This window comes from Hippocampus bargibanti, linkage group LG05 (assembly GCF_051943395.1).
Source record: "Hippocampus bargibanti isolate YZ-2025 linkage group LG05, ASM5194339v1, whole genome shotgun sequence".
Classification (NCBI taxonomy): Eukaryota; Metazoa; Chordata; class Actinopteri; order Syngnathiformes; family Syngnathidae; genus Hippocampus; species Hippocampus bargibanti.
The window spans coordinates 5,232,126-5,259,319 of record NC_142738.1 but is presented as its reverse complement, the minus strand read 5'-3'; the positions used below and the strand labels follow the sequence as shown (position 1 = coordinate 5,259,319).

The 27,194-nt window shown below is 39.4% G+C and overlaps 2 protein-coding genes and 2 non-coding genes across 4 annotated transcripts; all 4 read right to left on the bottom strand.

Moving 5' to 3' along the window:
- Window positions 1-554: 554 nt before the first annotated feature.
- LOC148897603 (rhombotin-1-like) lies at window positions 555-12,139 on the bottom strand. The gene is made up of 5 exons (XM_088996067.1): window positions 11,868-12,139; window positions 7,055-7,268; window positions 2,836-2,961; window positions 1,188-1,296; window positions 555-1,049 (listed from the first exon to the last, which is right to left on the bottom strand). The coding sequence occupies exons 1-4, from the start codon at window positions 11,887-11,889 to the stop codon at window positions 1,191-1,193; spliced, it is 468 nt and encodes a 155-aa protein (XP_088852193.1). The 5' UTR covers window positions 11,890-12,139; the 3' UTR covers window positions 555-1,049; window positions 1,188-1,190.
- A 6,709-nt stretch (window positions 12,140-18,848) lies between these two features.
- On the bottom strand, window positions 18,849-18,920 carry trnaa-cgc (transfer RNA alanine (anticodon CGC)). Its single transcript has one exon. It is a non-coding gene; the product is annotated as a tRNA-Ala (tRNA).
- A 54-nt stretch (window positions 18,921-18,974) lies between these two features.
- On the bottom strand, window positions 18,975-25,481 carry rerglb (RERG/RAS-like b). The gene is made up of 5 exons (XM_088996369.1): window positions 25,392-25,481; window positions 23,335-23,391; window positions 22,842-22,915; window positions 21,287-21,438; window positions 18,975-19,453 (listed from the first exon to the last, which is right to left on the bottom strand). Exons 1-5 carry the CDS (start codon window positions 25,441-25,443, stop codon window positions 19,165-19,167), a joined length of 624 nt encoding a protein of 207 aa, XP_088852495.1. The 5' UTR covers window positions 25,444-25,481; the 3' UTR covers window positions 18,975-19,164.
- On the bottom strand, window positions 19,993-20,064 carry trnaa-cgc (transfer RNA alanine (anticodon CGC)). Its single transcript has one exon. It is a non-coding gene; the product is annotated as a tRNA-Ala (tRNA).
- Window positions 25,482-27,194: the final 1,713 nt, after the last annotated feature.

Here is a 27,194-nt window from a genome sequence, read left to right as displayed (position 1 = left end):
AGTGTCCTGTTGGTTGCGATGGTGAGGTTTTGTCGCTAGGTGTCGCCAAAGACTAGCGTTCCAAACCGAAACCTAACATCGGGTAACCCCAACGGCACAATAACACTATTTTTAAGTTTAAAGTAATACTATATTAATAATCCTGAGGGGTTTCTCATTTCTCACTGCTGCAACACATCGGTGTCAAACGATTAAGATTATTATCAACTAAATTCAAAACTCGCTCTTTTAAATAATTATGTTACCATTTGCGTGTGATTATTCCCTTCTATATTGTATGTCAAATAATGTTCTGGATGTGGTGTCATGGTTGTACAATTATTTTGGGGTTATCATTCATTTATTTTTTTATTGCCTTGTTTGGTACACATATATTATTTATTTGTGTGTTTTTTAACTTAAAAATATATCTTTTGTCTTATATGGAAATAATACTTGGTATGTTATTGTGAATTTGGGATTCAATGATTCACATTAGTTTACACCTTGAACCAGTCACCAACATCCAAAAAATAATAATAATGACTTCACTTTCACTTTGGGTCATTGTACTTTTGCTCCATTTCCTTTTTGTTCTGACAAAAAAGGTGTTTAATTACATCATCATTTAATCATAAAACAGCCTTTTTTGTTGTTTCTTTACATGTAATACTTATTTTTGCGGCGCATAAATGATAAATAAAAAGTACACCATACTTGATTCAACTATATAGATGTTGCTCATTCAGTGGAGAAGAAAACAAAAAAAAGCATAGGTGAACGCGTCTTTGGTGGCAATGATGAACAAACTGTCCTCAGTCCGTTTGTTTCTTACTCCTTCGGTGATTGTTCACCATTAAATAAAGTTTTATTTTTCAAAAATCAAATGAAGTACTAAAGGAGGCGTTGGTAACATGTCCACGCTGGATTCGTGAAGCTGTAGATCTGTCCTTTAAGTGCTTGCTCCTTTAGATTGTGTCTGTGTGCTTGTCATTTCCCCCCACCCCAAAAAAAGTTCTACAATGAGCTGGAGAAGGTCCAAAATGCTTCTAATCGGTCCAATTCTTCACCTAAAATAAGCAAGTGAATACTTCAGAGCAAGAAAAATCTTCGTGCAATTATCAACAAAAATGTAAATCAGGTTTTAGACACCCCCCGGTCTCCGTTCAAAATATCAGAAAAATAGTAATCTTGTCTGTTTTTGTTACCTGTCACTGCGACAGTCTCTGTGCCTCGCCATTCCGATTGCCGCCTTCGTAATCCAGCTGGCACAAAATCAAGTTGTTCTTCAGGAAGAAGCGGTCGCCCACACAAAATCTGCATGGCGAGGGGTGAGTGATTACCCGACTATAAACCGCATGTTTATAAAGAAATGCGGGACACAGAAAATGTTTTCAAAGTTTTAATAATATACCTTCAGAACTGCCTGTTACGCGGCAGCAATATAACATGCATTACGGTAATAACAGTCCGAACAGGGCTGGCAAAAGTTGTCACTTGTCGGTACAAGTGATTCAGGGTAACTACAAGTTAGCATTCGCTAACGGGCCTGGGTAAAAAAACATACCATCGAAGAAATACGTTAGCAAATGTTGTTCTTCGCATACGGCCAGTTTTGGTAAACGATTTCATGCCGCTGGTTATCCAAGCCTCTGATTCAACATTTTAAATGCAGGATTCACACTCGTAGTTACCGTAGTTACATTAACTTGCGTCTTCTTCGGCACACTTACAAAAAATGCAGAAACTGGCCGCATCGTTGCATAAACCGCAGGGTTGAAAGCTTGTGACAAAAGTCGCAGTTTATAGTCCGGAAATTACAGTAACGTAAATTTATCTGAGAGGGATTTTGTAGACTAGTTTGTTTTGAATACCTTTTTTTAAATGTATATACTATATATATATATATATATATTGTCATCAAAACGCAGAACGAAAGCTGCCCTCGCATGTATCTATGCTAGGCTATGCTATGTTTCGCTAATCAGTGGAACCGTAGCCTAAATCCTGACATAACAAGATTTTTAACCAGATCCTTATTACAATTCCCTTAACTCACAGGTGTCAAAGTCAAGGCCCAGGGGCCAAATCCGGCCCGCCACATCATTTTTTTCGGCACGCGAAAGCAAATCAAACTTGAAATTCCATGATGCTTGCTAAAGTCCGAACCAAAATTTCAAATTGTCCCATATAAGCCATATTAACAGTCATTATTCATGACTTCAGATTTGAAAGCTAGTTATTCATTAATTTATTATGTGGTCTGTATGTAATATGTGGAGAAGATGAATAATTTTAACGGTTTCCCCAAATTCATTCAGTTTGACACCCCTGCCTTAACTCATTCATTGTCAGACGATATGCAAAAATGTGTCCACCCAGTGCCAGGGTTTTTGTCATTTTCACTCAAATTGCAGGACCCACAGGATATTGAGTTTTAGGAGCACCTAAACATTCAAATCAGCGTTATAAACCTTCGGCTCTCTTCTTTCATCAGAAAAAACGACTTAATTCCTAAATTATGTGGGTCTGGATTTATCTGGGCTTGAAATGGGGGCGGTTGTACAAAATGCAGTACAATCCATACATATTGGTTTAATAGCACTTTGACAACAGCTGCAACTGTAACAAAGCACTAATGTGGACAAAAAGGCAAATGCTGTCCCCTCATGGAAGAGAAAAACTTTGCCCGAGGTCTGATCAGCGCTTTATCGGTACCCCCCCCCCCCCCTAAGAAAAACCCAAATTTGGGAATGGCGCTCCACGTCGTTCTTTTCAATTCCCAAATAAATTCAGGAATGGCAGTGAATGAGTTCAGTATGATTTGCGACGCTAACGGCTATTGCTAATCTTTACCTCTGGCGACAGAGTTGGCAGGCGAAACAATCCAAGTGGTAAACGTTGTCCCGCGCCCTCATCACCATCTCGAAGGCGGGAATCAGTTTAGTGCAGGCGGCGCATTTCCCCGTCACGCCAAAGAGTCTGAATAGAAAAAAAAACAAAAAATACATTTGAGTCAGTCATACACAAACCATCGCAGTCCTCTGCACTTCATAAATCGTCGATTTAAGATTCGTACTACTGGAACAGGGAATTTATTTTAGGGCAAAAATAAGTAAGCAGTGATAATAATAATACATTTCATTTATAAGCGCCTTTCAAAATTCTCAAGGTCACTTTACAGTCACAGGATAAGTTTTTCTGTGGGTGAGCAGCGGCAGCCACACGCGCCAGCGCTCACGCAACCCGAAAATAACTCAAATAGATAGAAAGCTATTAGTTAGCTAATAGATAGCTATTAGCTAGCTAGCCAGATAAATAGCCACCAGGATAACAAATAGATAGCAAATAGCTAGCTAGCTCGGTAGAGTGGTTAGATAGTTAGCTAGATAGCGAGATAAATAAAACATTTTCCTAGAACATTTCTCCTTCAGTATAACAGTATTTCGCAACCTTTATTGAGCTATTTCAAAACGTATACCTTGGCTTACGAACTTAACTGGTTCCCAGACGGAGTGTATAAGGCGAAAAGTGTGTATCCCAAAAATTAATTTCCTATAGGAAACAATTAAAATGAGTATAATTCATTCCCAGGTTCCCATAAAACATAATTTTCTACTTTCTAATTTTCTAAGCCTTAAAACTACACAAAATATACCTTATTTTATATATAATAAATGTGCTATGGTATTAAAATTAAAGAAATAAACTGTACTGTATAATAAAGTTGTTTTATTTACAATTGTGATGGTCGTTGATGGCTTGATGGAATATGGAGTGGCTGGTTTCCTCAGCATTAAACACTTGATGAGGAACGTAGCCTTCTTCTTTCACCATTTTGAGGAATGATCCTTTCTAGGTGCTTTCTCTGCGATAATTTTACCTAGTTCCTCATCAATTGTGTTCTGTTTAGATGGGTTGATAGCTTTTTGCATCGAGTGTACAGATGGCTTGTGCGGGTTATTTGTGGAGCATGATTGATAGGAATTTTAACCTTGCAGTCTACACTCTGCGTTTGAACTATCAAAGTTGAAACGAGTCCAAATGTCACTGTTTTCTATCCATTTTGTCACTCTCTCTCTGTCTTCTGCGTTCTCGACCAATCACGTGGTTTTAACCGCAGACTGGGGGCGGGGAATAGAGGGGAAAAAAAATGTCGACTGCCATTTTTTTTTTTGGAGAATAGCTTCACTCGCTCTCTGTCTGTAACCCCTCCCCACCATTCACTGCTGCATTCTTGACCAATCACGTGGCTTTAACCGAAGACTGGGGGCGTGGAATAGAGGACCAAAACAAGCCGGCTGCCATTTTCTTGTTCGGAGAACGGGCTCGTGCGCGAACGACACATCACTCATTGAGGCACCTCCGTGTGTATCAAGAAAAAAGTTTGTATGCCAAGGTAAAATTTTCATAAATTTAACATTCGTCTCAATCTTTTACATAAACACTGACTGCTATAATGGGGGGCATAAGGGGGAGGGGTCTATTCCTCTTCTTCTGAACCATGACTCGTTTATCTGACAAGTTTTGAACTACCGAGGAGAGGATAGAAGTAGGTCATCATTATTACAGACGACGTTTTCAAATGTTATTGTGGTGACTCATTAGTGCCGAGATGAACACGCATGAACACCGCACATGAAGATGAGATGATATTTCGTAGAATCCCACCAAGCAACAGTAGGTCAACGAGCGAACAACACCCCGCACCCCCCAAAAAAAAAGCGCTGATGACCGCCATGTTTTCATCTAACGAGCAGCAGGCACCTGGTGGGCTCTGTTCCCTTTGCCCCCCTTTTTAACGAGGCTACGCGGCTCAATGCTAATTCTTCGCTAATGGTCCAATTAAAAGAAATCACATGGTTCTAATCCTACTCTTCAAAGAACTCCGGACCGGGCCCATGACGAGGAAAGCAGGAGGCGACTGAGCCAATTTAACCGTCAAAGGGGGCTTTTTTTTCTGGGCTAAGTGCGGCGTGCAGCTAATGAGCGACTTAGCGGCCAGCAAATCCAGATGGAGTGCGCGCCAGGCCCGACAGCACATGAGCTCGTCGAATCAGGAGGTGTTCAGCTGACCGCTCAGCTCGTTATTTCCCCCAAAGAAGTCTCAGCGGAGTCGTCCGAGAAACAACCACCATCCCATAATAGATAGCGCCAAACTTGCTATCATGATTAGCGATGTTTTTATGATTCTCAAAGTGGTCGCATTGAGGATAGCGGATTTATTGGGTCGTAAAATACAGAGAAAATTGGTTCTGTCGTTCTTTTCGCACCAGGTGGAATGCTGTGCAAGTCCTCGGTGCTTTTTCCTCACATTTGTTAGTCAGCTAAGCCATGATCCAAAATGAAGACAAAAATAACACACAGAGATTTATCCACTGCAAATTTGAATAGACCATATTTAACTCATTCACTGCCAGACAATGAGCAAAAATGTGTCCACTCCAGTGCCAGGGTTTTTATCATTGTCACTTGAATTCCAGGAACACAGAATATTGAGTTTTAGGACTACATAAACACCCAATGCAGCGATAGACACTCTTCTTTCATCAGAAAAAATAGTTAATTCCTAAGTTATATGGGTCTGGAGTTATCTGAGCTTGAAATGGGGGCGGCTATACATAATACAATACAATATATGCATATTGATTCATATAGCGCTTTCACAACAACTGAAGCTGTAACCAAGCGTCACCTCTCGTGAAAGGGAAAAACATTGTCAGAGGTCTGACCAGCGCTTTATCAAATACATTCGGGAATGGCAGCTGCGAATGAGTTAAACGTTTTTTTTGTCATTGTCACTTGAATTCCAGGACCCACAAAATATTGAGTTTTAGGATTACATAAACATTCAATGCAGTCTTGGAAACCTTATACTCTCTTCTTTCATCAGAAAAAAAGAGTTAATTCCTAAATTATATGAATGTGGAGTTATATGAGTTTGAAAAGGGGTGCGGCTGTACAAAATACAATATAATGCATGCATATTGATTCATATAGCGCTTTAACAACAACTGAAGCTGTAACCAAGCACTACCATTGACAAAAGGTAAATGTACTCCCTCTCGTGAAAGGGAGAAACATTGCCAGAGGTCTGACCAGCGCTTTATCGAATAAATTCGGAAATGGTAGCGAATGAGTTAAACGTTTTTTTGTCATTGTCACTCGAATTCCAGGACCCACAAAATATTGAGTTTTAGGATTACATAAACATTCAATGCAGTCTTGGAAACCTTATACTCTCTTCTTTCATCAGAAAAAAGAGTTAATTCCTAAATTATATGAATGTGGAGTTATATGAGTTTGAAAAGGGGTGCGGCTGTACAAAATACAATATAATGCATGCATATTGATTCATATAGCGCTTTAACAACAACTGAAGCTGTAACCAAGCACTACCATTGACAAAAGGCAAATGTACTCCCTCTCGTGAAAGGGAGAAACATTGCCAGAGGTCTGACCAGCGCTTTATCGAATAAATTCGGAAATGGTAGCGAATGAGTTAAACGTTTTTTTGTCATTGTCACTCGAATTCCAGGACCCACAAAATATTGAGTTTTAGGATTACATAAACATGCAATGCAGCATAACAAATCTTAGACTCTCTTCTTTTACCAGAAAAAAGAGTTAATATCTAAATTATATGCGTCTGGAGTTATATGAGCTTGAAATGAGGGTGGCTGTCCAAAATACAATGCAATACATACATATTCGTATATATAGTGTATTAACAACAGCCGAAGCTAAAATAAAGCGCTAATATGGAAAATTTGAAATTCTGTGGCCTTTTGTGGAAAAGAAAAAAAAACATTGCCAGAGGCCATGGCCAGCACTTTATCAGCACCCCAGCAAGAAAAACCAAAACCCGAACAAATTCAAGAATGTCGCTCAACCTCACACTTTTCAATGCCCGAATAAATTTGAGAATGGCAGTGAATGAGTTAAAGGGAATAAAAATTCTGGCAAATTAAATCAACTCTGTGTCCACACCCACAACGGTGCAGCTGATAACACCCACAGATGAACCTCAGCTCAAGTTTGACCACCATAGCAGCAAAACGTTTAAACGTGGTACCTCAGGTAGTCCCGACGGCAGAGGATGAGGTTAGCTCGAGTGTAAAGGGTAGAGCCCACCCGGCCCAGCCGGCAGTCACAGCAGGCACACTTAAGACAATCCTCGTGCCAGTAGCGGTCCAACGCCTGGAGCATGAATCGATCCCTGATTTTGCCGTTGCAACCGGCACAGCTTCGAGCTTTCTCTCTGGACTGGAGGGACACCAGGGACACACCTAGAAAGCAATGAGGCAGGGAAAGGGTTGGACTCACTTTTGACAAGTTTTGGTACGATAAGAAGGTTTAAAGGACAACCGACACCACTGGATAAGTTGTGTCCGTAATTTGTAAAATCACTTCAAATGACTTCTACTGAGCGTATTTTACAAAGATTCCACCGCATATAGCTATACTTTACATTTTAAGACGCGCACTGAATATTCAGGAAGTCTTGTTTTCGAGTTGATGACGATGCCTGACGTGACGTCACGGAAGAAACGCCCCTGACCGAGAAAGCGACACACAATGCATTTTGGGTACTTTGTTTGGTCTGAAAACTACGTGTTGATGGCGAAATTAGAAGGAAAACACATAAATAACGCAATGGTGAATCGTTGTGTGTTGCACCAAAACTACTATTTGATACTAGTTGACACAAATTCCCAGCAGACAAATCAGGCCGTTTCCAACGGAGCTTGTGCGCCATCTTGTGAATTTTTTTGGGGCGCTACATTGGCGTCCAGAAGGCTCGAATTGATACGGAAGGTCTTCTTTAATCGATTGCAAACATGTATGCTTTCCTCTTCGGAAGTATTTGAATCATATTCATAACTGGATGAGTAACAAGGAAGCATTTTCTCAGAATCTGAACTCCGTGAGGCCATTGTTTTGATTCTGAAGCAAGGAAAGGCGTCCTGGCGTGACGTCACGAACAAGGGGGCGGGATCTTCTCAAACTCGCCATTTCTGAGGTTATTTTGTGGCAGTTTTTGGACATTTTAAGTCATTATTATGTTTGCGTTTGACAAAAAATATCAGCTTGCGTGCTTTGGGTATTTTAGATGCTATAAAACGTTTTTCTGATGACAGCTAAGAAACAAAAAAATGGTGTCGGTTGTCCTTTAACGGAAGAGTTTGGATACTACTCGTAACTTTTCATTGGTTGATGGACACTGAACGGTCGTCGTCCATGTTGTAGTGAATAGCCAGAACAACATGAGCAGACAGCTGCGCTAGTTCACCAAAGTTTTGTGCTTTGCGAAGTCCCAAATTAAAAAATGTTTAAACTTGAGACGCAAATTTCCCCATTGTGGGACGATTAAAGGCTTTCTGATTCTAATTTTGATTCTGATTTTCTCCAGAATATATTGCCCGGGACAGAGCGTGTGTTTTTTGTGTACTTTTCGGTATTGCATCCGTTGTTCAGTAGGTCGTTTTTCAAACATCTCTGTTATCGTTCAAATCAGAATCCAACCAAAAATAAATTCGATTTTTATGTCTTTGATTACAACTAAAAACACAGTTTTCGACCAAACTTAGCAATTTTGAAAACACCACTCGACTTCCTTAATACGAGGAAATGGCGCTTCCTCATTGTCAGCAGACATATTTGTTGTGATTTATACAAATCAGACTTTTTCTTGATATTTTTTATTGTGTATTATCTATCTAGCTGGCTACCTTGCTACATATCTATTTCATATCTATTTGCTAAATGGCTATCGAGCTAGCTACCTAACTATCTATCTATCTATCTATCTATCTATCTATCTATCTATCTATCTATCTATCTATCTATCTATCTATCTATCTATCTAGTTAGCTTGCTATTAGTTATCCATTCGCCAGTTAGCTAACTTATATAAATATATATGTTTTATTATATATATATATATAGCTGCTTGCTAGCTATGTAGCTGGCTAGCTAGCTATCTATCTGGCTAGAAAGCTAACTATCTCTATATCTATTAGCTGTATGGCTAGCTAGCTATCTAGATAACTAATAGCTAGCTAGCTATTAGTTTTCCATTAGCTAGCTTGCTCGCTTTCTATCTATTTGAGTTATTCCAGGTTGAGTGAACACTTGCGCATGTGGCTATTGCTGCTCACCCGCAGAAAAACGTATCCTGTGACTGTAAAGTGACCTTGAGAGTTTTGAAAGGCGCTTAGAAATTACATTTTTATTATTATTATTATTATTATTATTATTATTATTATTACTTGGTTAGTACTTGGCAAACATGTGACAAAAAAAGAAAATGGCTGCCGCTGGTCACCCGCAGAAAAACTTATGCTGTAACTGTAAAGTGTCCTTTAAAGTTTTGAAAGGCGCTTATAAATGAAATTATTATTATTATTATAAATCCCAAAAAACACAACATGGCCTCCTCTACAATTTTAGCTATCTTGCTAGCTGCTATCTAGCTAGCTTCCCCTGTCACAGCCATTCAGCGTTTTCTGAGTACTGAGTAGCCAAGACAGGTTTTAGCTAGTTTTGTTTCATTATGCTGAAGCAATCATCGTCATCCTTGATACAACATCACCAAAAATAAAACCAATAAAGCTTTTGTGGTAATAAATGTTGACTTTATAAATTTGATGGATGATAATTCCCGAGTTAAAATAATTTTAGTGCTCAATGTAATCCTTGATTCATCCGTTCAGGTTGAGCGTTAACTCCAGCGGAAATCATATCATGTTATCAGGTTACAGAGTCCATGAAAGGGTTAATTTCAGCTGCCGAAAAGCTGCGAGTGATCTAACAATAATCCAAAGTGCTCTATTTTTAGTTGCTCTGTTTCAGTTGTGTTCGTGGATTAGTGCCAACCGTTTCAGGTGTCATTATTGTCAACGACAGATCCTTCTCATTCACAGTTTAACTCATTCACTGCCATTCATGAATTTATTCGGGAATTGAAAATATGGCGTCGAGCGCTATTCCTGAATTTGTTCGGGTTTTTTTTTTTCATGCTTGGGTGCCGATAAAGCGCTGGCAATGGCCTCTGGCAATTTTTTTTTTTTTACACAAATATTTCCATTTTTTCCCATGTTAGCGCTATGTTCCAGCTTCAGCTGTCGTTAAAGCGATAGATAGGTATGTATTGTTTTGTATTTTGGACAGCTGCCCTCATTTCAAGATCAGATAATTCCAGAGTCATATAATTTAGGAATTAACTCATTTTTTTCTGTTGACAGAACAGAGTCTAAGGCAGGGGTGTCAAAGTCATTTGTTGCCGTGGGCCACATTGTAGTTATGGTTTCCTCTTGAATTTGGGAAAGCCATTAGAATGTTTAATCCCCTCCACAAATTCCATATATAGCGCACAACAAATTAATGTTTTCAAATCTGAAGTCAAGAATAATGACTGTTATTGTTGTGGTTTACATCCAAAAATATGAAATTTTGGTGAGGATTTTACCAAGCATCATGGAGTTTCACGTTTGATTTGCTTTCGCGGGCCGAAACAAAATGATGTGGCGGGCCAGATTTGGCCCCCGGGCCTTGACTTTAACACATGTGGTCTAAGGTTTCTAACGCTGTATTGAATGTTTATGTCGTCCTTATAACTCAATATTCTGTGGATCCTGGAATTTAAAGGACAACCGACGTCACTTTTTTGTTTCCTAACTGACATCAGAAAAACGTTTTATAGTATCTAAAATACCCAAAACACGCAGTATGATATTTTTAGTCAAATGCAAAACACCAATAACGATGACTTAATTGTTGTTGTCGTTGTTGTTATTATTATTGTATTATTTATTGTTATTTTTATTGTATTATTGTATTATTTATTATTATTATTATTATTATTAGTAGTAGTAGTAGTAGTAGTAGTATAATTATTATTATTATTACTATTATTATTAATATTATTATACACAGCCTTTGACATGTGTTGCTAGGCAGAATTCAATGGCTACGACCTCCAGGACCATGACTTAATGTGTCCCAAAACTACTTCAAAATGACCTCGGAGATGCCGAGTTTCAGAAGGCCCCGCCCGCTTGTTCGTGACGTCACGCAAGGACGTCTTGCCTTGCTCTAGAATCAAAACAATGGCTTCAGATTCGGAGAAGATGCTTTCTTATTACTCATCCAGTTATGAATATGATTCAAATAGTTCTGAAAAGGAAAGCATAAATGCTTGCAATCGATTAAAGAAGTCACTCCAATGTAGCGTTCCAGAAAATGCACACGATGGCGCCCAAGCTCCGTTGGAAATGGGCGGATTTGTCTGCTGGGAATTTGTGTCAACTAGTATCAAATAGTAGTCTTGGTGCAACACACAACGATTCAGCATCGCGTTATTTATGTGTTCTCCTTCTAATTTCGCCATCAACACGAAATTTTCAGACCAAACAAAGTACACAAAATGCATTGTGTATCGCTTTCTCGGTCAGGGGCGTTCCTTCCGTGACGTCACGTCAGGCATCATCACCAACTCAAAAACAAGACTTCCTAAGTATTCAGCGCGAGTCTTAAAACGTAAAATATAGCTATATGCCGTGGAATCTTTGTAAAATACGCTCAGTAGAAGTAATTTAAAGTGATTTTACAAATTATGGACACAACTTGTCGGGAAGCGTCGGTTGTCCTTTAAAACTCAATATTCTGCGGGTCCTGGAATTCAAGTGACAATGCCAAAAACCCTGGCACTGGAGTGGACACATTTTTGCACATGTCTGGCAGTGAATGAATGAATACGACAAACAGAACTGCCATAAAGACATAAAGACAGGCTGTAATTCATTCAAGAACAAACACAATCAACTTGCATGCGTTGTCGACCACGCTCATCTAAACCAAATATGCATAAAAAGACCATCACTCACTGTCCTCCTTGTCCAACAACATCCTTCAAACACCACACCGTCTCCACTTTAGTCTCCTGGGAACCAATAAATCGTCCTCCGCCCCAGAAAAAAAAAAGTTTGTCACGCGTGAAAGTAGCTTCAATTCTTTTTTTTGGGTTGTTGATTTTTTTTTTTTTTTTCCGGGAGAGACCACCAGCAGCCCTCCAGCTCCTTTCCTCCACCTCCTCCGTCTTATCTGAGCTGATGTCAGTGCTCAAGCATTCCTGCTTCATCTGTGGAGGCTGTCGCTTTGTGCAAATGCATCCATCCTCCACCCCCTCTAGAACTTTAACTCTCTCTCTCTCTCTCTCTCTCTCTCTCTCTCTCTCTCTCTCTCTCTCTCTCTCTCTCTCTCTCTCTCTCTCTCTCTCTCTCTCTAATTATATGAAGTCATTATGCTCAGCTCTGATAGTATACCCCCCCCCCACACACACACACACACACACCCTTTCCCTGAATCAATTATCCAATACGCAGTCACACATTAGGACTGCCACGGCCTGAGGTGCTTTAGAATGAGCTTATTCAACTCCAAGGACAGCAATTATCTCCGGGACGCCCTGGCATCAATGCCGCGCACTCCACAGTCGAATCAACTGTTGGGCTGACGGAGGGACATTTTGGTGTCATAAAAAAATAAAATAATAATAATAATAATTACTGACCGGTGGAATAGGAATTGTGGTGTTTGTATCGCTCAGTGGCGCGTGGGTGTCCTTCAGGGGAGGTGCACAAGATTGATAGTGTAATAATAATAATCATCATCATCATCATCATAATAATAATACATTTCATTTTCAAAACTCTCAAGGTCACTTTACAGTTACAGGATATTTTTTTCTGTGGGTGAGCAGCGGCAGCCACACGCGCCACCGTTCACTCAACCCGGAAGTAACTCAAATAGAATAGTAAGACAAATAGTGAGGGAGGTGTATTATTATTATTATTATTAGTAGTAGTAGTAGTAGTATTTTTATTATTATTATTCGAGTTGTTGTTATTATTGTATTATTTAATATATTATTATTATTATTATTATTATTATTATTATTATTATTATTATTATTATTATTATTATTATTATTATTATTATAGTTGTTATTATTATTGTATTATATTATTGTTGTTGTCGTTGTTGTTATTATTATTGTATTATTTATTGTTATTTTTATTGTATTATTTATTATTATTATTATTAGTAGTAGTAGTAGTCGTAGTAGTATAATTATTATTATTACTATTATTATTAATATTATTATACACAGCCTTTGACATGTGTTGCTAGGCAGAATTCAATGGCGACGACCTCCAGGACCATGAAAAAAAATGGACAACTATTGCGACGCCCACCATAATAATAATTAACAATCTTAATAATAATATTAACAATAATACAGTTGTTTTATAAGCGCCTTTAAAAACTCACAAGGACACTTTACAGTCACAGGATAAAAGCAAAAAAAAAAAAAAAAAAAAAAAAAAAAAACATTTTTCGGCGAGTGAGCAGCGCCATCCAGACGCGCCAGCGTTCAACTCAACCCGGAAGTAACACCACTAACTCAAATATAAAATCGTCATCGGCACAATAACATTGAAATAAAGTAAAACTACTCAGCTTCTTGCGTGAGTACAGTACACAGAGACTTGAATTACCCCCAAAAGAATACAATATCGTACAGTTTATGCCATAAACTACGATATTGTATTGTACAGTACTGTGAAAAGGACAGTCATAATGGCAGTCAAAACACAGTGCCATCTGCTGGATATTACGGGAAACTGCCACACTTCATATCGAAAGTACACGAGCTTATTAAATAAAGCAAGTTGGCTTCCCAATCAGCTAAGGAACTCACACTCGTGCTTAGGATCATTTTATACACGAGTCGAGACTCTAAATAGGACAAAGTGTGCTGAGTTCATTACTTATCGTTACCATTGAGCGCATTATTAGCCCCTGCATATAGATTATTGGAACATGACAATGATTTTTCACGTCAGACGAATGCCATGCAGCCTCTCGGCCGAGCTCATTAGACGCCGCGGCGTAAACAACATGGCCTCCGGATCAGGTCGCACTAATTAACCAGCACCATCGACCCACTGTACTCTCATTATGCGGCCTCTCATCTGATCGCATGTAGGACGTCGAGGCGCTCAAGCATCTGCGTGCTAATTAATCAGCTGATGAGGTGCAAACCGAGCTCCGCCCCCCCTCCCCACATCCCTTCTCAGGCCCTCATCATAGTTTGCGGCCCACACGGGAGCTAATTAGCTCCATTATTAATGCGCCTAATTAAATGGTTTCTCCCGGTAATCACCCTAGCCGTGACAAATGGATGACGTGTCATTATTTTGACGGGCACGAACGCGAGCTAACACGCAGAACCACCAACTACTAAAACCCAAACTTGTATCTTATTTTGTGTTACTATTATAACACTGTTGTATTTGTGGTCATTTATTTAACTTTGAAATACACAGAAGGTCAAGTAATAGCCAAGCAGCGGTGAAACAAAGCGCTAATGCTTAAAGTACTGGTGTCAAACCAAAGGCTCAGGGACCAGATCGGGCCTGCCACATCATTTTATGTGGCCTGCAAAATCATGTATTAACTTTCACGAGCTTTGCTAAAATGTATGCAGAAATGTCAAATTAAATAAATAAAAAAGAAATTATACAAATAAAAAAAGAAATGAAAATTTGCAATCATTTAGATATCCTGTTTATACTCACTTGAATAATAATTGAACAAGTTATTATAGCTATTTGCTATCTATTTGCTATTTATTAGCTGGCTTGCGAGCTATATAGCCGGCTCGCTAGCTATCTAGCTGGCTAGCAAGCTATCTGTATATCTATTAGCTATATAGCTAGCTAACTTTCTAGCTAGCTATTTGTTATCTATTAGCTAGCTTGCTCGCTTTCTATCTATTTGAGTAACTTCCGGGGTGAGTGAACGCTGGCGCGTGTGGCTGCCACTGCTCACCCACAGAAAAAATATGATCCTATGACTGTAAAGTGATCTTGAGAGTTTTGAAAGGCGCTTAGAAATCTCATTTATTATTATTATTGTTATTATTATTATTGTTGTTGTTGTTGTGATTGTTGTTGTTGCTGTTGTTATTGTTGTTGCTGTTATTGTTATTATTATTATTATTATTATTATGTATTATTATGAATAATAATAATAGCATTATTATTATTATTATTATTATTATTATAGTTGACTGATGTCAAAACGGCGGCCTGGCGCTCACAGTGCAGAGGTCATGGATTCGACCTTCCTGTGTGGAGTTTCCATGTTCTTGTGTGGGTTTTCTCCGGGTGCTCTGGTTTTCTTCCACATTCCAAGAACATGCATGGCAAGCTGAGTGAATAGTTGAAAATCGTCTCCAGGCGCTAGCGTGGATGGTTGTTTGTCTCTCTGTGCCCTGCGATTGATTGGCAACCGGTTCAGGGTGTCCCCACCCACTGCCCGAAGACAGCTGGGATATGCTCCAGCAACACACGCGACCCTAAAACTGTTTAGAAAATTGATGATTTCAAAACTAGCTTTGTGGTATACAAATAATAATGTGATGAGATGATTAAAAATGTTTCTGAACTGTCATAGAACAGCTTAGGGAACAAAATGGCCCCGAGTCAAAAATAAATTTGACACCACCACCAAAATACTCAAGAAAAAATACAGCCTGGGGAAAAAAAATCGACTGAAGTAGGTCGGTGCTTTTTGTCTCCCCACTTCTCCAAATACGGCCTCGGCTTAACATGGCGGCTTATTCACAGACGCGGGGGGCGCTATTAGGCTAATTGTGCTAAGAGCTGTCTGTGACTGACATTAAAGGTGAGCTGAGGTTAGCACGCTAATTGGCCGCCAGTGGAAATAAAAAAAGCTTTTTGGCCATCTGGTTGTGTACTCTGTCAGGAGTGGTGGTGGTGGAGGGGGGGGGGGGGGTTGAGAACAAAGGGCAAAGACAAATATAGAAGATGTTTAGTGAGATCACCTCGAAGCAGCTGCCTGTCCTGTGTGTGTGTTGAGGGGTATACTATACAGTGATACCTTGGCTTACGAACTTAGTTGGTTCCCAGACAGAGTGTGTAAGGCGAAAAGTGTGTATCCCAAAAATTAATTTCCCATGGGAAACCATTAAAATGAGAATAATCCGTTCTCAGGTGCCCATAAAACATAATGTTCTACTTTCTAATTTTCAAAGCCTTAAAACTACACAAAATATACCGTATTTTATGTATAATGAATGTGATATGGAATTATAATGAAAGAAATAAACTGTACTGTATAATAAAGTGGTTTTATTTACCTTTGTAATGGTTGTTGATGGTTTGGTGGAATGGAGTGGCCGGTTTCCTCAGCATTAAACACTTGATGATGAAGGTAGCCTTATTCTTTCACCATCTTGAGGAATGATCCCTTGTATGTGCCTTCTCTGCGATAATTTTATCTAGTTCCTCATCAATTGTGTTCTGTTTAGCTGGGTTGATAGCTATTTACATCAAGTGTACAGATGGCTTGTGCGGGTTGTTTGTGGAGCCTGATTGATGGGATATTTAACCTTGCAGTCTACACTTTGCCTTTAAACTAGCAAAGTTGAAACTCTCTCACTGTCGTCTGCCAACCCCCTAACTGCTGCGTTCTTGACCAATCACGTGGCTTTAACCGAAGACTGGGGGCGGGGAATAGAGGACAAAAATGAGTCGTCTGCCATTTTCTTGTTAGCAGAACGGGCTCGTTCGCGAATGACACATCACTCATTGAGGCAGCTCCGTGTGTATCCCGAAAAAAAATCGTATGCCAAGGTAAAATTTTCATACATTTAACGTTCGTAAACCGAAACGTTCATAAGCCAAGGGGTTCATAAACCGAGGTATCACTGTACTGTTGTTTTTGTCACACACTAAATCAATACACACACACACTTCAGACTGTACACGTGTCGCATAGTGTGATTTCGAAACGGACATAAGTGGTGCTGCTCCAATCTTGATTTGGCCACATCCCTTTTTCGATGGAGATTTCCGTCTTCTGGAAGTCCAATTTGTTGTCAGCGCTGCAGAGTTGTGAGATTGGCTCGACGGAGGATGTGCTCACCAGCTGTGAGATTAAGGGGAACTGATCGATGGCCCTCCTGATTGGCTGGCGCCACGTCCCGCCAACCATCCAATCCCCCCGTGGTCAGCGGGCTTGTCCTCAGCGGAGCCAAAAGCAATTCTTTCTCCTCACAGGGGCCAAATAAGAGCACTGACCTGAAGCTTCAAGGCCACGCTTGGAGGCGCCGTCTCCATTTTGTCTGGAAGAAAAACATCTCACTGAAGGGAAAGAAACATGAAGGGACGTAAATTAGAAACAGCAGCATTGCATTACTGAGAAAACAGAGGGAAGAGGTGATAGTTTTGCATTAAATGTATGTTGTTTTGTTTTTAATCACGTCTTGGTTTGTGCACCAGTTTGTCCCTGAAATTGCATGTCAATCAAACGTCATGTGGGCAGGAGTCTGATGTGTATTTCTGGGAGGAGATTTCTCAAAGGATTTGTTATTTTGGATCGGAAAGAACGCGTATTACAAAATGTATGATATGAATAGTTTGGTTTAATACAAACAACAAATAAAAAGGTAATCTTTGTTTTTATAAAATGTGTATTTTTTGATTGTTATCAAAAAAATTGAAATGTTAATGTGAATATTATAAGAAATAAAATTTAATATTTTCCATCAAATTAATAGTAAAAAAAATCTAATGATTTAAGTCAATATTACTTTGTTAAATGTTATTCAACAGTTTGGTTTATTTCTATTTGAGTGCTTTTCTTTTAATATTTTAACATTTTATTCGAAATGATATTACAAGACAACTAATATTTTTAATTGTTTTAAAAGAAAATGTGTTTTAGTTCATAATAGATTTATTCAATTTTGACATGATATCCACTTGAATAAATAATCACAACTCGTGCAAATGTAACCTAGGATAACTTATTTTTCATGATTCGTCAAAAAACGTGAACGTTGTATTTTTTAATGATCACTTTATTGTAAACGTTAAACTATCAATTAATTGTAAACGTTGAATAAACTACTGTGTTTAAAGCTAAATTCCAAACTAAACCTAAATTCTAAAAATGTATATCATAAAATTTGACTCGAAAGTGCAGCTTATCACTACCCACAACACACCGCGACAATTTACTTCGTCTCCTCGTTGACACGGCGACTCGCCATCATGTACGACATGTGTGAGGTAAGGACAACTATGCTAATTGTGAATTTTCAATGTATATATGTCGTAAAGTGGAATAAACAATGCGCCAAAACAACGTTATGTTAGCGACCGTGACTGGAGTGTCACCGAAATATATATGTGACGTCACGACACATTCAATTTCGACCTAAATTATGTTTCGTCTGTTTACCCTCGTTAATCTCTTTGTAAAAGTGCTTTAAATTTGAAACGAATAATCCCTAGTAAAAAAATCAAAGTGCTTTTTTTTGCGTCTTTGCTGTCATCTAGTGACCACAATGGTTGCCTACAACTTGTGTTAAGCGACAGTGAAGACGTTTTAACGTTTGTAAAAAAAGTGGACAAAGTACTCCATGATGTTGGCAGAAGAGCAACTGACGACCGCTTACTTTAACGAAAACGACGACAAAAACTTGGTGTTTAGTGTGGGAATGCCGCCAGACGTTCTCCCAAAACAATATGTGTATTGCATTTCATTTACAAAATCAATCCAGAGCAACCTGCGGGTGAGGAAGATAGTTTGAGAGGATATTGTAATAGTTGAAGCGACAACTCGGTTTTGTGGAAGGCATTTTTACATGTAAAATATTTACCTTAGTTTTTCTTGCTAGATGTCATTCTAAAAAAACACATGACATTGCTTCGAGTTGTTTTCCTGATGAGGAAGCCCCTATTCAACACATTCCAATCAAGGACAGTAAATGGAGATGCCGGGGATTGAACCCGGGACTTCATACATGCGAAGCATGCGCTCTACCACTGAACTACATCCCCACTACATTAAGCTGTGTAAGGTGAGTCAGTAATGAGGTGAGTAGAGCTCATGTTTTATTTACAGTTCATACAATTTGCCAGAGTGCAATTACAAACAACGTCAAGTGTTCTAAAACACAAAATATAAACAAAAATAATGTGAACAGAGGATTATGAGATATTCAGTTAATTGTAATTTAATTTAATAATGCAATTTTGCTCGTTTCACTTGGAAATGTCGCGAAACGTATCAGTGATCCCATGATCACACCGACTTCCTCCTTTTTCCAAACACATTGTTGATCAGCTTGGCCATGGACTTGGACCCACTGTAGCGACGGCGGTCGGCTCGGTACTTCAGGTGCTCCATCACCTGCCTTATTAACTGCGTGAACAGTCCGGCGATGTCTTGGTAGCTCTCGGCTGCTGACACTTCCTGGAAATAGCAGCGACTCTCCTGCGCCAGACAGCGGCCTTCTTCCTCGTGTACTTGCCGGATGTGGCACAGGTCCTGTTTGTTGCCCAGCAGGCACACGGGGACAGCCAGCGGCTGCCTGGGAAAAAGAAGAACACTGTCAGGAACAACGGCAGACTCGGCATTTGGTGATGACTTTTGATGGACTGATGACGTGTTGCTTCACGAAACACTTTGCCTGAAAATGCCGTCAGATTTATTCTCATTACCCTTTGAGTAATGAAGGAAATAAACAAATGTATTTATCTGTATTAAACATTGTTCAAGATAAACATTAAAATAGGAAGTTCAATCAGTATAAAAACAGTGATACCTCAGTTTACGAATCCTTTAGCTCACAAACTTTAAAATCTGCGCTCCTCACTTTGGGTGTTGTCTCTCTTACTGATTTTGAGGACACACTAATATTTTCTGTGTCAAGGAGCTGAGACCCAGAATTCTGTATTAGATCAAATTGTTAGGAATAAATTCCCTGTGAGTAACTTGCCAGCTTTTTGGTTATCTCTCACACAACGAACGCGCCAATTGTTAGGTTACAATGTCGGAATTGTGAATGCTATATTTAACCTAACAGTATTGAAAAGCCAACAGATCTATGTTAATGATTTCTAAAGAAACTGGAGATGCTGGGGATTGAACCCAGGACCTCATACATGCGAAGCATACGCTCTACCACTGAGCTACATCCCCACGGTTCTGACTGTCGATACCCTTTAGGACCACAGACTTAGCCGATGATAGAGAATAAGCCGAATACAAATTAGCATATTTAAAAGTTTCATTCCATTATGTGCTTAGTTGGCCGAACACAAGGCCCACAATAGAAGCACAGAAAAATCTGGGGTCAATCTGAGGTGAACAGACACAGCCTGTTAAACTGTCATCCTGAGGTAGGAGATCTGGCATTGGGCGGAATTTAGGACTATGGTGAACTCCTTCACAGGAAGTGCTCATTAGCCAGGTTACAAATCTATCAGTTACCGATACATGCGCATCAAATCCAGCAGACATTTAAACAGCTTCTTCCCCCAAGCCATTAACTCTTTAAACAATAACCCAAATAGAACTGTATAGTGCCTCTTCGCAATTTTTTGATGATGATACTAGTGCAGGGTGTTCTACCGGAAACAAATTCCTTGTGTGTTCTACATACCTGGCAATAAAGATGATTCTGATTCTTGCAAAGAAAACCCATTAAAATGTATATGTTCTGTTGGTTTATGGATGTATTCAAATCAAGAGGACTGTGTTTTACTAATGTATCACTTACATTTGCATACACTCTCAATAAATAGCTTGGCAGAGGGCTGCAGAGGTTGGCTACGTCCCCTGCCGGCAGTAAAAGACAATCTTTCTGTGTTCCAGCCTTTGTTCACAGTGTCCAAACAAACATCTCTGACAGACCCCACTGCTGCCTTATCGTTGTTTGCACTAGTTTTCTATTCGACAGGGCTATGGCCCACATCACGAGACCTTTCAGCGAGAGTACAAAAACAGCGAATAGGTCATTTTTTTCCCCAGTGAATAACGAATGATAGACTCCGAAAGAAAATGATCACATCAAGCCTCAGTAGGGCTGTCCGGGCATGGGAGCATTGGCATTCCAACCAGCTATTCCGGCATGAGGATCTGTGCGCAGCTTCAAAGGAAGTAGGACGGTGCTTTCTTAATGTTCTCTACAGCTTTGAAGCATGTGCAATTATCGTCTTCAAACCTTTACTTGATATCGCCGTAGGGAAAACGTTTGTAAACGATGATCGGACACTAGACGATTGCACTAATCTCTACGCACGTTTGATCCAACGTCGTCAACACTTTTCGAAGTTTCCCTGAGAATACCATTGATTTAATCCAAAGGACTTTGACGGAGAATATAAACATTTTAGAAATTATGGATAACTGAGCTTCTGACCCTTTGCATTGGTCCTGCTGGCGGGCCTCGCGGATCTGCCGCAAGATGTTCTTGGCGTTGAGGAAGGAGGTGCGGTCGCTGATGTTGTAGACCACCACGAAGCCGTCTGCCCAAGCCACCGGTTCCTCCAGCACACACTTGGCTTCCGAGCGCTGAAGACAAAACAGCACAAAACGGATGGAAACTCTTTTTTTTGCTCACCACAACAAAACAGAAGCACCTATCCAGGTGGATTAACTCATTCACTGTCAAACATGTTCAAAACGGTGTCCACTCCAGTGCCAGGGTTTTTGTCATTGTCACTCGAATTTCACAACCTTCATAATATAGATCACAAGTGTCAAAGTCAAGGCCCGCGGGCCAAATCCGGCCCGCCACATCATTTTTTTCGGCCCGCCGCGAAAGTAAATCAAACTTGTTAAATTCCATGATGATTGCTAAAATCTGAGCCAAAATTTCATATTTTTGGATGTCAACCACAATAAAAGTCATTATTCTTGACTTCAGATTTGAAAACGAGTTATTCATTAATTTGCTGTGTGCTCTATATGTAATATTTGAAGGGATTTAAACATTCTAATGGGTTCCCCAAATTCATAACGGCCCTCGAGAGGAAACCATAACTACAATGTGGCCCGCGGCAAAAAATGACTTTGACACCCCTGATGTAGATCATTAGTACTACATAAACATTTAATACAGCATAAGAAACCTTTGACTCTCTTCTTTCATCAGAATAAAAAGAGTTAATTCCTAAGTTATACGGGTCTGGAGTTATCTGAGGTGCAAGTGGGACGGCTGTACAAAAGGCATATGCTGCCTCCTTGTGGAAAAGAAAAAAAAACATTGCCAGAGGTCTGGCCAGCTCTTTTTCAGCACCCCAGCAAGTAAAAACAAAACCCGAACAAATTCAGAATAGCGCTTTACGTCATATTTTCAATTCCCGAATAAATTCGGTAATGGCAGTGAATGAGTTAAAAAAACTAATTTACCGTCAGAATCTACATTTCAACTAATTCACTGCCAGACATGTTCAAAAATGTGTCCACTCCAGTGCCAGGGTTTTTGTCATTGTCACTCGAATCCCAGGACCCACAGAATATTGAGTTTTAGAACCACATAAACATTCCATGCAGCGTAAGAAACCTTTGACTTTCTTCTTTCATCAGAAAAAAAAGTTATTTCCTAAATTATATGGGTCTGGAGTTAAAGGAGCTTGAAATGGGGGTAGCTTTCTAAACTACAATGCAATGCATACATATTGGTTTATATAGCGCTTTAACAACAGCTGAAGCTGGAACAAAGCGCTCACATGGGACAAAAATGGAAATGCTGCCCCCCTTGTGGAAGGGAAAAAACATGGCCAGAGGCCATGGCTAGCGCTTTATCGGCACCTAAGCATGAAAACCAAAACCTGAACAAATTCGCGAATGCCGCTCCATGTCATATTTTCAATTCCCGAATACATTCGTGAATAGCAGTGAATGAGTTATCTGAAACGACTTTGAACTAGCATACCAAAATGCCACAAACCAAAATACTAAGCAAATGATACCTGTGAACACGGATCAAAAACCTCCAGATTCAGCTGCCTGCCATCGATGGACATCCTTTTTCGATACAGAGAATCTGTCATGGCGCAAACAAACGGAACACTCTTTCATCCACGAAATACAGTAAAGCTTGCACAATCATACTTACCGAATCACCCAAGCGCAGTCCGAGGAGACTCAATTACATAAAAAAGTGATGCATACCTTTCAGTCTAACAAAGTAGACCACAAAGAAATTGTCCCATATTGTTTTTATTTCACCAGTGCGTGCACACATGCGTTTATGTTTTTTCAGCTGGCAGTGCATGATTTTTCAGTGCTTAACTTTCTCCAAATAGGACACTTAGAGAATATACAAACTTTGCTGGAATTGCTCATTTCGAAACATGTTTTTCAGCTACTGCCAAAAATGGCTCAGGCGTAATGGCCCCGAAAATAAAATCTGCCATTTTCTGCTTTTCGCTAATCGAAAAAGCAAATGTTGGCCCAACTCACTTGTGTCGGACGCGTATTCTCCGATGAAACGTCTGGTCAGGAAGCGCACGAGTACAGCTGGACAACAGGAGATGAAAAGAAACATTGAGGACAGACGTACCTGGGAGGTTTCAAATATTGGGGGGTTTAAAGGACAACCGACGCCTTTGGACATGTTGTGTCCATAATTTGTAAAATCACTTCAAATGACTTTTACTGAGCGTATTTTACAAAGATTCCACCGCATATAGCTATATTTTACGTCTTAAGACTTGCGGTGAATATTCAGGAAGTCTTATTTTTCAGTTGGTGACGATTCCTGACGTCACGTCACGGAAGGAACGGCCCTGACCGAGAAAGGACACACAATGCATTTTGCGGTGCTTTGTTTGGTCTGAAAACTTCGTGTTGATGGCGAAATTAGAAGGAAAACAGATAAATAACACGATGGTGAATCGTTGTGTGTGTTGCACCAAGACTACTATTTGATATTCGCTGACATAAATTCCCAGGAGACAAATAAACCCATTTCCACGGAGCTTTGTCGCCATCGTTTGCCTTTTTTGGGTGCTACATTTCCCCCTCAGATGCCTCAAAATGACACGGAATAAATTCTTTAATCGATTGTAAACATTTATGCTTTCCTCTTCAGAACTAATTGAATCATATTCATAACTGGATGAGTAACAAGAAAGCATCTTCTCCGAATCTGAAGCCATTGTTTTCATTCTAGAGCAAGGCATGACGTCTTGGCGTGACGTCACAAACAAGGGGGTGGGACCTTCTGAAACTGGCTATTCCCGGTTTTATTTTGAAGTAGTTTTTGGACACTTTAAGTCATTTTTATTGGTGTTTTTCATTTGACTAAAAATATCATCCTGCGTGTTTTGGGTATTTTAGATGCTATATAAAACGTTTTTCTGATGTCAGTTAGGAGACAAAAAAAGGGTGTCGGTTGTCCTTTAAAAGTCTAATGAACGCCAAGGTGGTGCCAACGCTCGCTACAAGCGTGCGGGCGAAAGCCAAAGCTCACATGAAAGAAGCGACGAGGAGGCCTGTCAGCTTTTTTTCTACTTGTGGGCCAATTTTGCGGCTTTGCAGAGCATCGCTTTCAATTAGCAGCTCGAGTTCTTTTTTTATTTTTTATAATTTTTCTGAGAATTGAAAATATGACATTGAGCGCCATTCCCGAATTTATTCGGGTTTTGTTTTTTCATGCTTGGGTGCCAATAAAGCGTTGGCCATGGTCTCTGGCATTTTTTTTTCTTTTCCACGTGGTGGCAGCATTTCCTTCTTTTCCATGTTAGTGCTTTGTTCCAGCTTCAGCTTTTGTTAACGCGCTATATAAAGCAATATGTATGTATTGCATAGTATTTTGGACAGCCGCCCTCATTTCAAACTCACATAACTCCAGATCCACATAATTTAGGAATTAACACTTTTTTCTCATGAAAGAGGAGAGTCTAATGTTTCTAACGCTGTATTGAATGTATTATGTAGTCCTAAAACTCAATATTCGGTGGGTCTTGTAATTTGAGTGACAATGATCTCTATAACTGGAGTGAACACATTTTTGAACATCGGGCAGTGAATGATGAGTTAATTCACTTGTTTTCAATATTTAATACATTTAAAATAATTATTATATATTTCAACAACTTTAAAATCAGTAATCTCAGAAATAACGAAGAATAAACAAGCTTTATCAGCATGCAAATAATATTCTAATAGGCTTTACTTTTTTTATTTAATTTGTTTTAAATAAATATTTTTTAAATAACAGTTTTAGCACAACTGTCATAAGAGCTCCACAATGTAAATCAGTTGCACAATTTCCTCTTAACTCATTCATTGCCAAACATGTCCAAAAAGAAAAAAAAAACATTACCAGAGGCCATGGCCAGCACTTTATTAGCACCCAAGCATGACAAAACAAAACCCGAACACATTCAGGAATGGCGCTCCACGCCATATTTTCAATTTCCAAATACATTTGTGAATGGCAGTGAATGATTAGAATTATACATTTATGGTTTCAAAAGTGTTTTACTTTAAACAGTCACAACAAAGAAGCATACCTGATTTTCCAGCTCCTGGACTTCCGAGCAAGGCCAATTTGATGTCGTTCATGTTGGCTCTTCTGCGCTGGTTTGATTCCTTTTACTTAGGCATGTCTCAAAACAGAAGGGAGGTGAGGGGAGGGGAAACAAGCGCTCCCCTCCCCTCCTTAGCATTACTCTCTCTATCTCTCTCTGTATTCAATTTTAACAAAACACGTGAATTTTGGTGGCCCCTGAGAATAGTACAAATATCAAGGAGTAAGTCAGGCATTTTGGAGCAATTTCCAGCACGTGAAAGTTTGTAAAATAAAACAGAGCCCCTTTTGGTTTGAACCGGAGCGCTTGTACTTAGTCAAATTGCCATATTTACTAGTATTATATTTTTATTTCCTTCAGGTTATGACTTCCTACTTCCTCCAGACTTCATAAAACATCACATCCAATCAAAATCTGTTTTATTGAAACAACGAGCTATTCATTGAATTTCCTTAATTGAGACATAACTACGGGAAAAAATTTGGACAAACTTTATTTAATCAACATCAACGTGTCAGTCTTATGCCAGACACAAATCCCAACGAATATCACCCTCAGACGCTTTTACATTTTACACACACTGAGCGTCGACCAATAAAATTCTTGTTCCTGTGACTAAAAACACATTTTTCTTCCTGGCTGACATCCATTCCCGCCACTTTGGACTCTTTTCCAAGTTTTTTTTTTTTTTTTTTTATTGGTGCAATGTTACAATTTGATGCCTTTTCAAATGATTCCAAGCATATATTCCAGTACAGAAATATCATTGATGAAATACCAAGCTCGTAATTTTGTGTTTACAGCCTTTTGGCTATTCAATGTAAACAATCATGTTCCAAATTAGTCCGAGCATTAAAAAATCATGGCAGTCAATTACGGGCTCAATCAAGCAAACTTCATTTGCCTTTTTTTTTATGTTCTCTCCGATTCCCGTGTTGACTTTATCGAATGCAGCAACAGGATTTGCATACCAGATTTAAAAGATGGAATGAAAATGTCTGGAGTTGTTTACGGAGTGATGTTCTCTTCATTCAGTCATGTTTAGAGATCACTTATCCGTTTTCATGCGGCGAGCTAATTAAGCACAGAGAGAGTTCTTTGGTCAAAAAAGGGCCTTGTTGAAAAGTGAAAGGTCGGGGAAAAAAAGTAATCCGATGCCAAAATGGAATATTTTACAGCTAAAACGTCGTACACCAAAGAAAAAAGGCCCTTGTGTATATCTTTTGTTAAAGAACAACCGACGTCTCCGGACAAGTTGTGTCTATAATTTGTAAAATGGCTTCAAATGACTTCTGCTGAGCGTATTTTACAAAGATTCCACCGCATATAGCTATATTTTACGTTTTAAGACTTGCGCTGAATATTCCGGAAGTCTTGTTTTTGAGTTGGTGACGAGTGCTCACCCTAAGTCACTGAAGGAACGCCCCTGACCGAAAAAAGGACACATTGTAGCAGTCCTTGTGTTGTCATATTATTTGTTATTTCGTTTATTTTTTGTGTGTGTATCCTTTCTTTCCTTTCATCTTCCTTTCATAACTTTGCTGCTGTGTCACATCCGGGTAGAGTGAACGCTGGTGCGAATGGCTGCCACTGCTCACCCGCACAAAAAAATCCTGTGACTGGAAATAATAATACATTTAATTTGTAAGTGCCTTTCAAAACTCTCAAGGACACTTTACAGTCACTGATTTTTTTTTAGCTGGCAGATAGACAGTTGCAACGTCCAAGTTAAACATCCCCTATTTATCTCCCCAGGAGGAAATGAGCAGGAGTGACCCCGAATGA

Bases quoted from the DNA above. Each gene is read 5' to 3' on its own strand.
- rerglb (XM_088996369.1), bottom strand. From the start codon at position 25,443: ATGAACGACATCAAATTGGCCTTGCTCGGAAGTCCAGGAGCTGGAAAA. The intron at 23,392-25,391 runs GTATGCTTCTTT...CCTGTTGTCCAG, and splicing joins TCCAGGAGCTGGAAAATCAG to CTGTACTCGTGCGCTTCCTG. The intron at 22,916-23,334 runs GTGAGTTGGGCC...GCGCCATGACAG, and splicing joins AGAATACGCGTCCGACACAA to ATTCTCTGTATCGAAAAAGG.
- LOC148897603 (XM_088996067.1), bottom strand. From the start codon at position 11,889: ATGTTGTTGGACAAGGAGGACA. The intron at 7,269-11,867 runs GTGAGTGATGGT...ATTGCTTTCTAG, and splicing joins GTTGTTGGACAAGGAGGACA to GTGTGTCCCTGGTGTCCCTC. The intron at 2,962-7,054 runs GTACCACGTTTA...TTTTCTATTCAG, and splicing joins TGCCGTCGGGACTACCTGAG to ACTCTTTGGCGTGACGGGGA.